The following is a 12,165-nucleotide window of genomic DNA, read 5'->3' on the forward strand; positions in this document are numbered from 1 at the left end:
CCCCCCCCCCCCCCAAAAAAAAAAACAACAATCCCAGTCCACAAGCATCTTCATTCATAGCACGTTTACTTGTATTTTCATGTTACGAAACATGTTCACATTATTTATTGACTGTATCTAAAAATATCAAATATATTTTAAATTTAAAATATATGAAACAATGCAATATAAAATACAATGAAATATATTATATTATTGTATATACTAGGTCATCAAATCAGTGTCAGCTGAGTCTGTCAAATAGGTTGCTTGTAGGGATTTTTAAGTTCCAGCAGGTGTCAGTATTCAGTGACACAGTACTGACACAGTATCAATACAGTGTGGCAATGTGTTGAAACACTTCATGATGCCTCATCCACCCATCACTAGTGAACAGCAAGGTCCAAACTGTGAGAAGGGGCAGAGAAAACAAACATGATTAATTTCTGCTTGAATCAGAGACCGACAGGCTATAACACAACTACCGTTGGTAGGCAAAGTTCCAGCACCTGCAGAATGGCCCCTGAAACTTCTTATAAAAATTTAAAAAATCATTTGTCCCTACATCAATCAGATTGTTAAACAAAGTAGGTATATAGTTTTTTGTTATGCACTGATGCTCTGGTCTCATTGTTGTGTTGTTTACTTGCTGGAATGTATGTGGGAATGTGCAACATGTGTTTTTATTGAATTGTGTGATTTTTTTAATAGGTGTTTTATATTGTATGCATTTTATGTGTATTTTATTAGGGGGTTCACATGATTTTATTGGTTGTAGTGTATTTAATTGTGGAAGTAGCTTTGTTAGCGCACAATGTCCATGACAAATTTCCCCTCGGGGACAATAAAGTATACATCTATCTATCTACATCTATCTTAGGTCCTTTTCACACTAGATAGTCCGGTAGACTCGGTTCGGTTCGGGACCAATATTCATGAGCTTTTGTTTACATTTGAGCTGGTGCGTTTGCAGTCACACTGCACTGTGCAGTCGAGTCAACCTGTTGAACCAACCTATTCCCCTGCTCGCCTGTGGGGGCGCTGCACCAAGAACTACTGAAAGAAACGACACAAAACCTCTGAAGACACGTCTTCTTCTTCTGTAAATAAAAATAAAAACAAAGTGGCATCAAGTTTTAGCAGTTTTAAGAGTTATATTTTGTCAATTTTCAAAAATGGACTTAGCATGAGCAGAAGATGAGACAGAAGACCATGGAGAATATTGTTTTTCCACACAAGGCAGCTGACGGCTCCATATGAGGTCAGAGCAATGCGTGTTTGTTTACCCTGCGGAGCGGGGCTCGGTCTGTTTACATTCACACTGCACTCGAACCGCGCTGGAGTTCGCGTCTACCGGACCGAGACCTAGGTTTTAGCCCAGGCCAGAGTTCGCCTTTTTGTTCCGTGACAGAGTTCGATGGCGCGTTCACACCTCCCTAAACGAACCAGACTTTCAAGGAAAACGAGCTAGAGTTTGATTAAAGTGGACTAAACAGGGCTAGTGTGAATGCACCCTTATACTCCTCCTGTGGGTTGAGTTGATTTTCAGCAGCTGCTGCCAATTAAGAGTGCTGAGGAGAGAGAGAGAGAGAGAGAGAGAGAGAGAGAGAGAGAGAGAGAGAGGCAGGAGAACTCCTACAATCACACCTCACGTGTTTGTTAAGGTCTTTGTTAATCTAATTCACAGATGATATCTTACCTCAACTTTATAACCCGAACCCCACACTCTCTTTGAATTGAGAAAGCTTCTCGGATGAGAAGCGAAACGTTTTCTATTACAAATAAAGTCCAGTGGTTTTTGTTGTGAACTTTTTTTAATTTACCATGTCCTGGATGACTGAGAATCTTCACCAGCAAATAATAATATTATATTTCTCCTTCTGTTCTTCTACACAGTATAACTCCTACCCACTTGATTATCTTGCACCAAAAACATCAAGATTTATTCTCATTCCCTGTCAAATTCTGGTCCAGAAAATTTTTTAAACTCATCTTCCAAACTACAGTTTGCTCTTGCTGAGGTCAGATGCTTTTACCTTCCCCTCCCTCTCCACTTTGCTTTGCTGCTCTGTCTGTCTGGGAAACTGCTTCTTAGCCTCTCTTGCATATCTTCCAAACCATAATTATGAACTTGTTTTGATCAGTTGGTCCCTCAACACAACTGATAACATTTCTTCGAAGAGAAGACAGGCTTTAGGCAAGCCGATTTGCCCTGTTGGCACACACGCAGCTGGATATCTCATCGACTTGGAAAACTTGATGATGTGTCTATTGCTGCTGCCATTTGTGGATTTTAAGGACGCATATTTAATTGGATTTTCAATAACTGGTTCCTGCTTTTTGGATTCAGCTGGTTGCTGGTTTTAGCTACAATCAAGGAAGTCGTCGGCAGCAAATTGGGACCCAATCACGCTGTTTGCCTTATGATGGCTTGGTTTGTGCCTCGAGTACTCAGACTTAATATATTTGGGCAGAATGGATCAGATCTCAGGGATTTTACTCAGGCACACTGTATAACATTGTGTCATCATTTCAGGACTCTTGAATTCTCATAGGCGTTATCCTTGGCCATTCCGTGACATCCCTCAAGAATGTTTATGGATCTCATCGGCAGAAACTGGCTGATTATTCCATCCTTATCAGAACTCTTACATTGCCCTCAAGAGTGTCCATGAATCATTGCTCACCACTCTCGTCGTCTCTCCCCTCTGCGGAATGTCTACGTCACTATGTGCTTGTTTGTACGAGGTGTTTTTTTTAATATTGGAGTTTTTCTTCTCAGCCAAGAAGAAAAAGTCTGATAGGATTTTTTTCGCCTCCGATTCCTACATGTGTCCAGTTTCATTACGTTTTGTCTGTCTAAACCAGGGGTGGGCAATTATTTTTTCCATGGGGCCACATGAGAAACAGAAAATATTGTGGAGGGCCGGCCAAAAGGCTGATCTCAATTCTGCATAATATTAACTCTATTTCTTTATAAAAAGCAGTAAATAGCATTGTTTTGACAAGCTGGTAAGAGTACATGTTATAATTAAGCAATGAAAACATGAGGTTGCCGTCCAAAAAAATGTAATTTATTCAAGCGAATTTCCCAAAACAATGGGAATGGCAATAAATCCCTAAAACAACATCATAAAAACACACAACACGTGCAAATAAAAATAACCACAATACAATTAAAATCATGCACAACTCAACCATCAAAACATCATTTAAAACTTCTTACATTTTTAAGTTGTTTTTTCTTGTTCAGTGAGAGAAATCTAGTCTCCTGGGCTTTAACGAGTGCATCAAAATCAGGTTGAATGTCTGAGGTGGAGATGCGAAGCACAGCTGACAGATGATCGTCAGAGAGAGATGATCTGTACCTGGATTTCGTGAACTTCATCATTGAAAATGTTTGTTCACATATGTAGGTAGAGCCAAAGAGAACCAACATCTTCTGAGCATGTCTCTTCATGTTTGGAAAGTTCTCCTCTTTGAGAGAAGAGTAGAAATCCAGTAGAGATCCTGATTTAAAGAGCTCTGCCAGTACTGCATCAGACTGCAGATCAATGAGTTCCAGCTGAACATCACTGGGTGCATTATCCACACTGCAGGTGAAGGGAGAGGAAATCATGTGCATTTCATCCTCGATTGTTCTGAGATCTTCAAATCTCCTTGAAAACTCACAATGCAATGCTCCTAACATGGAGGAGTACCTGCGGAGGTGATCGGCTGATGGTGTGACTTCTTTCAGGGTTTGCATGTGAGTGAGATTGTTGCTCTCCAGTTGGCTTGAAAGAAACAGCATCTTTTTCATGAAAGCCTTCACCAGGGTGTGCATTTCATGACCAAAAAGGCCCCTGCCTTGCAGTTTGGTGTTCAGGTCATTCATCAGTGCTGTCACATCAACAGCAAATGCAAAATCTGCCCTCCAGTCCTCATCTGAGAGCTCTGGGATGTCTTTGCCTTTCATCTCACAAAACTCTCGAATCTCTGTTTTCAGGTCCCAAACTCTTTTTAGCACTTTGCCCAGGCTGAGCCACCTGACAGGTGTGTGGTAGCCGATGTCACTATGCTCAGACTCATGGTCCTCCAAAAGTGCGACAAACTGTCTGTGATTCAATGCCCGTGCCCTCATGAAGTTTACTATGTTAGTAACAACATTAATAACATGGTTAATTTTTAGCACTGACTTGCACAACACATGTTGGTGTATAATACAATGCAAAAATACCAATTCCTGATCTGAGTCGATTTCAGCCACTTTATCTCGCATACGTTTTAAAAGTCCCACATTTTTCCCTGTAAGATTTGGACAACCGTCCGTTGTGACACCTGCCAGTCTGTCCCATTTCAGTCCCAGTGTGTCCATGCACGCATTCACCTCCATGAAGAGATCGCTCCCTGTAGTCGTCCCTTTCATCGATCGCATTGCTGCCAGCTCCTCCGTAATCTTGAAGTCCGGAGTGATCCCGCGGACAAATACGAGTAACTGGGCTGTGTCACGGACATCACAGCTTTCGTCCAAAGCCAAGGAGAAAAAGTCAAAACTTGCCACTTCACGTTGCAGCTGAAGCTCCAGATTCCACGATATGTCCTCAACCCTTCTCGTCACGGTTCGCCTGGAGAGCGGGACTTTCTCAAATGCTTCTTTTTTTTCAGGGCATATTAAAGCTGCGGAGTCCACCAAGCACTCTTTGATAAACTCCCCCTCCGAGAATGGCTTACTGTTTTTAGCGATTTTGTGAGCTATCACAAAGCTGGTCTTGGTTGCTGCATCCCTGGATGTGTGAAGCTTGGTAAAAAAGCCTTGCTGCTTTTGCAGTTTAGCTAGCAAAGCTTCCGATGTCCGCGCCTTTTCAGCGTCAGTCATGTTCTTGTATTTCTCCCCGTGTTTCGTCTCGTAATGCCGACTCAAATTGTAGTCCTTAAACACGGCGATCTGCTCCCCGCAAACTAAATACACGGCTTTACCCCTGACTTCAGTAAATAAATACTTAGCAGTCCATTTTTTGTTGAAAACCCTGCATTCTTCATCTTCCTTTCTTTTTTTAGCATAAGCAGACATTTCTGAGGGCTGAAGTCGTCTTGTGACTTGCTAGTGACAACGATCAAATCACGCGCATGTCTCAATATACGCTTTGCGTCATCATGTACGTAAATAAAAAAAACTTCAAAATAAAAGCATTGCAGCTTCAGTCCATGCATCAGGTAAAATAAGAAAATATGTTTATTTTGTAATTTCCAATTAACATTGCACGGGCTGGTCAGAGTCAATCAAAGGGCCGCATGCGGCCCGGGGGCCGTACAATGCCCAGGTTTGGTCTAAACAGATCTCACTTGTAAATGAGTCTTCTAGGCTCATTGTGACTTATCTGTCTAAATAAAGGTTGAAAAAAAATGCTCAGTCCACGTTCTAAAAAAAAAAAGGATTTTATGTAAGCATAGCACTTGCTTTATTGTTTCTTCTCTCCTTTCTTTAGGTCTAGATGGTGGAAGAACATTCTTCAATGCCGTAAAGGAGGGAGATACTGTGATCTTTGCAAGTGATGATGAGCAGGACCGTATTTTATGGGTTCAGGCCATGTACAGGGCCACCGGACAGTCCCATAAACCAGTGCCTCCCACCCAGGTCCAGAAACTCAATGCCAGGGGAGGCACAGCACCACAGCTTGATGCACCCATCTCTCAGTTCTGTAAGTTTTTTTTTCTTGTCCTTATTCTTCAGTTATCATCATCAACATCAACTTTATTTATAAAGTGCTTTAACAGCAGCCACAACTGAAACAAAGCGCTGAACATCAGTTTAAAACAAGACAAAAGAAAGTATAAAAACAAAGCTACACAGCCAAGCACACACTGAATTAAAAACTCAGTTTAAAACACAATAAAATGACGAGTTAAACAGATAAAATCAATACTAATAAAAATGAAATAAAATCAAGGCTCAGTTGGTTGAAGGCCAATGAGTAGAAATGAGTTTTCGTATGAGTTTTAAAAATGGACAGTGAAGGGGCCTGTCGAATGTGCAAAGGGAGAGCTTTCCTTAATTTAGGGGCACTAACGGAGAAGGCCCTGTCTCCTCTAAGCATCCTCGTACTCTTGGGAATGACCAGAAGGAGCTGGTCAGAGGACCTGAGTGACCGAGGTGGAGTGTAGTGGTGGAGAAGCTCTGTTAAATGGGGGGGGGGGGGGGGTCAAGGCTGTTTAAAACCTTAAAAATGAACATACAAATTTTAAAATGAACTCTAAAATACATGGGCAGCCAGTGGAGAGAAGCCAGGACAGGGTGATGTGCTCCCTTTTACGTGTTCCTGTTAAAAGATGTGCGGCAGCATTTTGCACCATCTGCAGATGTGTGAAGACTGGCTGACTTCGAGATAGAGGGAGTTACTGTAATCCAGCCGTGATTAAATGAAAGCATGGATTACTGTTTCAAACTGTTGCCTTAAAATAATAGATTTTACCTTTGCCAAATTTCCCAAATGATAAAAACCAGACTTGACTGTGGCCCTACCATTGATCCCTGAGGAACCCCACATAAAAATGAAACTTTCATATATTTCAGATTCTTTGCACACCAACTGAAATATTTCAGGTCTTTAATTGTTTTAATACTGATGATTGTGGCATACAGCTCATGAAAACCCAAAATGCCTGTCCCAAAAAATGAGCATATCATGAAAAGGTTCTATAAACAAGCTATTAACCTAACCATCTTAATCAACGACGTAACTCTAAACACCTGCAAAAGATTCCTGAGGCTTTTAAAAACTCCCAGCCTTGTTCATTACTCAAAACTGCAATCATGGGTAAGACTGCCGACCTGACTGCTGTCCAGAAGGCCATCATTGACACCCTCAAGCAAGAGGGTAAGACACAGAAAGAAATTGCTGAACGAATAGGCTGTTCCCAGAGTGCTGTATCAAGGCACCTCAGTGGGAAGTCTGTGGGAAGGGAAAAGTGTGGCAGAAAACGCTGCACAACGAGAAGAGGTGACCGGACCCTGAGGAGGATTGTGGAGAAGGGCCGATTCCAGACCTTGGGGGACCTGCGGAAGCAGTGGACTGAGTCTGGAGTAGAAACATCCAGAGCCACCGTGCACAGGCGTGTGCAGGAAATGGGCTACAGGTGCTGCATTCCCCAGGTCAAGCCACTCTTGAACAAGAGACTGCGTCAGAAGCGCCTGACCTGGGACTGCTGCTGAGTGGTCCAAAGTTAAGTTCTCTGATTACAGTAAATTTTGCATTTCCTTTGGAAATCAAGGTCCCAGAGTCTGGAGGAAGAGAGGAGACACAGAATTCACATTGCTTGAGGTACAGTGTCAAGTTTCCACAGTCACTGGGGCGTCATGTCATCTGCTGGTGTTGGTCCACTGTGTTTTATCAAGGGCAGGGTCAATGCAGCTAGCTATCAGGAGATTTTGGAGCACTTCATGCTTCCATCTGCTGAAAAGCTTTATGGAGATGAAGATTTCATTTTTCAGCACGACCTGGCACCTGCTCACAGTGCCAAAACCACTGGTAATTGGTTTACTGACCATGGTATTACTGTGCTCAATTGGCCTGCCAACTCTCCTGACCTGAACCCCATAGAGAACCTGTGGGATATTGTGAAGAGAAAGTTGAGAGACGCAAGAACCAACACTCTGGATGAGCTTAAGGCCGCTATCGAAGCATCCTGGGCCTCCATAACACCTCAGCAGTGCCACAGGCTGATTGCTTCCATGCCACGCCGCATTGAAGCAGTCATTCATGCAAAAGGATTCCCGACCAAGTATTGAGTGCATAGCTGAACATGATTATTTGAAGGTTGGCGGTTTTTTTTTTTGAAAGATTTGAAGCTCTCGACCTTGACCTCTCTAAGTGTCTTTAAGAATCTGTTGGACACCTGGCAGGGTCCAATGCTGACATGTTCCTGTTTTTAGTTTTTCTACATTTGTCTTGGAATCTAGCTGTTTTTTGTTTTGTTACCTTTTCCTTTTAGCCATCCTATTTGTTAAAAAAAAAAAAAAAAAAAAAAAACTGTAGTATGCTTGTTTATAACTGTTTTATTGTTGTTGCTGTTGTCCATTGTTGTCATCTTTCTTTGTTGAAATCAGGTCTCTCTTGTAAATGAGTCCACGAGGCTCACTGGGATTTACCTGTAGAAATAAAGGTTGATTGATTGATTGTATTAAAAACACTTGTCCTTCATTGGTGGGATAAAATATGCTAATTTTTTGGGACAGGCATTTTGGGTTTTCATGAGCTGTATGCCATAATCATCAGTATTAAAACAATTAAAGACCTGACATATTTCAGTTGGTGTGCAATGAATCTGAAATATATGAAAGTTTTTATTATTTTATCATTTTTATCATTACATTATGGAAAATAATGACCTTTATCACAATATGCCATTTTTTTTTTAGAAGGACCTGTATTGGATGATATTTCACAAAGCTTTAAATGTTGGAATAATGTAGGGGGCGCACTGGATTCAAAAGTTAAACAACAATATCAGTGTGTCTAGAAGTGCTCACTGATCGCGTACCCAAAATGTGGCGTAGCTCGGATGATATATCACTGAGATATAACTGATTAAATAATTTAGGGGGCACACTTGAGTCATATGTTAAACCACAATATCAATGTGTGTATACTTGCTCACTGATTATGCATAAAAAAATCTAGTTCCGATCGGTTCATGTATCACTGAGATATAAGTGTTGGAATAATGTAGGGGGTGCACTGGAGTCAAAAGTTAAAAAACAATACCAATGTGTCTAGAATTGTTTACTAATGAAGCATCCAAAATCTGGTTCAGATCAGATGATATATCACTGAGATATAGCTTTTGGAATAATCTAGGAAGCACACTAGAGTCAAATGTTAAATAACAATACCAATGTGTCTAGAAATGCTCGCATATGACGCCCCAAAAATCTGTTGCGGATAGGATTATGTATCATTGAAACATAACTGTTGGAATAATGTAGGGGGCGGACTAGAGTCATATGTTAAACCACAATATCAATGTGTCTAAAAATTCTCACTGATGATGCACAATAAATCTGGTGCAGATTGGGTGTTGTATCACTGAGCTATAACTGTAGGAATAATGTAGGTGGTGTTTTGGAGGCTATTGGCCACTTATGAATACATGTTCAAAGGGCGGATAATGATCGATCATAGTGATTTTTGTGCACCTTGGCTGAAATCTGTGCAATTTAGAGCCAAATGTATTGCAACGACGTCACTTCTTAATTCACCACGCCCACATCCTCAAGCAAAAACAGTTTGTGCTTTAAATCAAGTCAGACCATCTTATCTGTCTTCTAACACAGGATCATCCTGATTAGGTTCAATGGTGTAAAAGACGGAGCATTCCAAGTTTAAAAAGAGACTTCCTGTTCCCAGGAGCAGGGCTTTGATGACGTCAAAATATGCCAAGTTTCGTGCATTTCGGTCTTTTATTGTGAAAGTTATAGTCCAACATTTTTCAGTCAGGTAATCTGGACAGTTTCTTTTTTTTTTTTTGTGCTGAAACGTTTCGCCTTCGGTCCGGAAGACTTCATCAGTCAAGGAAACACACAACAAAACTGATTCTTCCTCCAACATCTTACTCCAAAGTGGAACAAGCCAGTTCTGCTTGTGATAAGATGGTCTCTTTGGCACGCCCCCTCCTCCATTGCCGGCCCTTTTCCTTGTTGACAGTCTTGTCAAACTGGTTGAAAACACCAAAGTCCATGCTCAATAATCCAGGTATACATTCTGAAAAATGTTGGATTGTACCAGTTTGACAAGACTGTCAACAAGGAAGAGGGTCAGCAATGGAGGAGGGGGCATACCAAAGAGACCATCTTATCACAAGCAGAACTGGTTTGTTCCACTTTGGAGTAAGCTGTTGGGGGAAGAATCAGTTTTGTTGTGTGTTTCTTTGACGGATGAAACCTTCTGGATCGAAGGCGAAATGTTTCAGCACAAAAAAAGAAACTGGCCGGATGATCTGACTGAAAAATTTTGGATTATATACCTGGATTATTGAGCATGGACTTAGTTATTAAGGGTATTACATTTACCAAAGCTGATGACTTCAGTTTTATTTTCATTTAAACTCTGAAAATTTAGTTTTAACCAGACTTTAATGTCATTTAGACAGTTCAAGTGTGGATCCAGTGGACTGACCCTGTCTGACTCAATCGGAAGGTATAACTGATCAGCAAAGCAATGAAAAGGGATGTGTTTTCTAAAAATGGACCCCAAAGGCAACATGTAGAGATTAAAAAGCAGTGGACCTAAAATAGACCCTTGAGGGACCCCACAGATCAGAGGAGCTGAAGATGAAGAATATGCCCCTAAATAAATAGAAAAACTCCTGTCAGCCAGGTAGGAGCTAAACCCGGATAAAACGGTGCCTTTGATACCGACCATCTTCTCCAGTTGTGACACCAAGATGTTGTGGTCCACAGTATCAAAGGCAGCAGAAAGGTCTAAAAGCACTAAAACAGCAGAGCTTCCTGCATCAATAGTTAAAAGAAGGTATTTAAAAGAAAGGGCTGTCTCTGTACTGTGACCTGATTTAAAACCTGACTGGAATTTTTCACTAATGCTGTTGGCAGTTAAAAAACTCTTAAGTTGGTTAAAAACAACTTTATCTAAAATGTTTGACAGAAAAGGCAGTTTAGAAATAGGTCTGTAATTTAAGAGCAGTGTTGGGCCGAGGTTTTTCTTCTTTATGAGAGGCTGCACCACAGCATGTTTAAAAGTAGCTGGAACACAGCCTGATGACAGGGACATGTTAATCAGGACAAGAACTAATGGACCAAGAGTGTTCAAAACTTCTTTAAACAGACGAGAGGGAACACAGTCCAGAGGTGAATTAGAAGGCTGCATGTGGTCCACGATGTCCTTTAAAACAACTAAAGTCACCTGCTCAAACTGTTCAAAGGAGGCTGCGGATGGAGGAAATGAGGAGGGGTCTGTGTAAAGGTGTGTTGAGGAGGGTCTCAGAGCAGAGATTTTATCTATAAAAAACTTTGAAAACTGTTCACACAGTGCAGGAGATTCAACAACATGAGCAGCATCACAAGGATTCACAACAGAGTTAAAAACATTAAAAAGAACCCGAGGTCTGTGACTGTTGTTTGAAAGCACGTTAGATAAAAAAGCAGCTTTAACAGCTCTCTGATCATTTGACAAACTGTCTTTAAAGATGTCCAGGGAAACCTGCAATCTGTCCTTACTCCATTTCCTCTCAGCTCGTCTGCACTGGCGTCTGAGTGCGCGGGTGGATTCGCACAGCCACGGCTGATGTGACTTCTTTTTGGTTTTCAGAAGAGCAACAGAATTCAGAATGTCAGTGCACGTATAACTAAAAAGATCAGTAAACTCATCCACGTTGGACACAGAGCAGAACTGAGGCTTGCAGGAGACAGAATCATTAAAGCCGGTGGAGAAGTGCAGTGCAGTGTTTGAATAATTGCATGTGCAGAATGCACAGATGGTCCAGCCCATTCCTTCCTGCCAGAGACCACCGCAGTGAACAGAACTGGTAGATGGTCTGATAAAAGAGCTCCACAGATTTCCACAGTTGACACATTTATCCCATAAAACAGCACAAGATCCAGTGTGTGTCATTTTTCATGAGTTGCACCTGTGACAGACTGCGTGAAATTAAAAGAGTCAACAATGTTCATCAAATCTCTGACCAGAGGTCCAGCCTTGCAACAGACATGAATGTTAAAATCTCCAACTATTAAAAGACGGTCATAGCGTAGCATAAGTCCTGTCATAAAATCAATAAAATCTTTAATAAAATCCGTACTGTGTTTAGGTGGCTGTTGTTAAGGTCTGTGGATGATGTCAAAGGCGAACGGTTTGAAGCAAGGACTAAACTTGAGGTAAAAAACAATTATATTTATTGGTTCAGGTGTAGCTGGTAAACTCAAACTCAGGATGGATCCACTTTGGGAATAGAGAGGAGATTGGTGGTGAACGACAATTTGTCTTGAGAGGAGATTTTGGAAATGTAGATAGTAATCCAAAAATAAGCTTACTTGTCGTTGTTGTTCCAGGAGCATGAGAACAGGAGACAGGATCCAAATCCAATAATCCACGGTGCGATCAGGTGAGTATATTAACGAGTGTATTTACAAAAACACCAAGGGAGTCGGGGTGGAGGTGAGGAGAAACCAGGAACCAGGTGAGGCACACAGGA

General features: G+C 41.4%; 1 protein-coding gene across 1 annotated transcript in view; it reads left to right on the forward strand.

The window, feature by feature from the left end:
- The window catches only part of LOC119412087 (calcium-dependent secretion activator 1-like), a 780,001-nt gene that overhangs the window by 184,772 nt on the left and 583,064 nt on the right, over nt 1–12,165 (forward strand). Inside the window, 1 exon segment of the mRNA XM_037679064.1 lies at nt 5,448–5,660. Coding sequence (XP_037534992.1) covers nt 5,448–5,660 — 213 coding nt within the window.

Source organism: Nematolebias whitei, chromosome 7, assembly GCF_014905685.2.
Source record: "Nematolebias whitei isolate Nwh7 chromosome 7, NemWhi1, whole genome shotgun sequence".
Taxonomy (NCBI): Eukaryota; Metazoa; Chordata; class Actinopteri; order Cyprinodontiformes; family Rivulidae; genus Nematolebias; species Nematolebias whitei.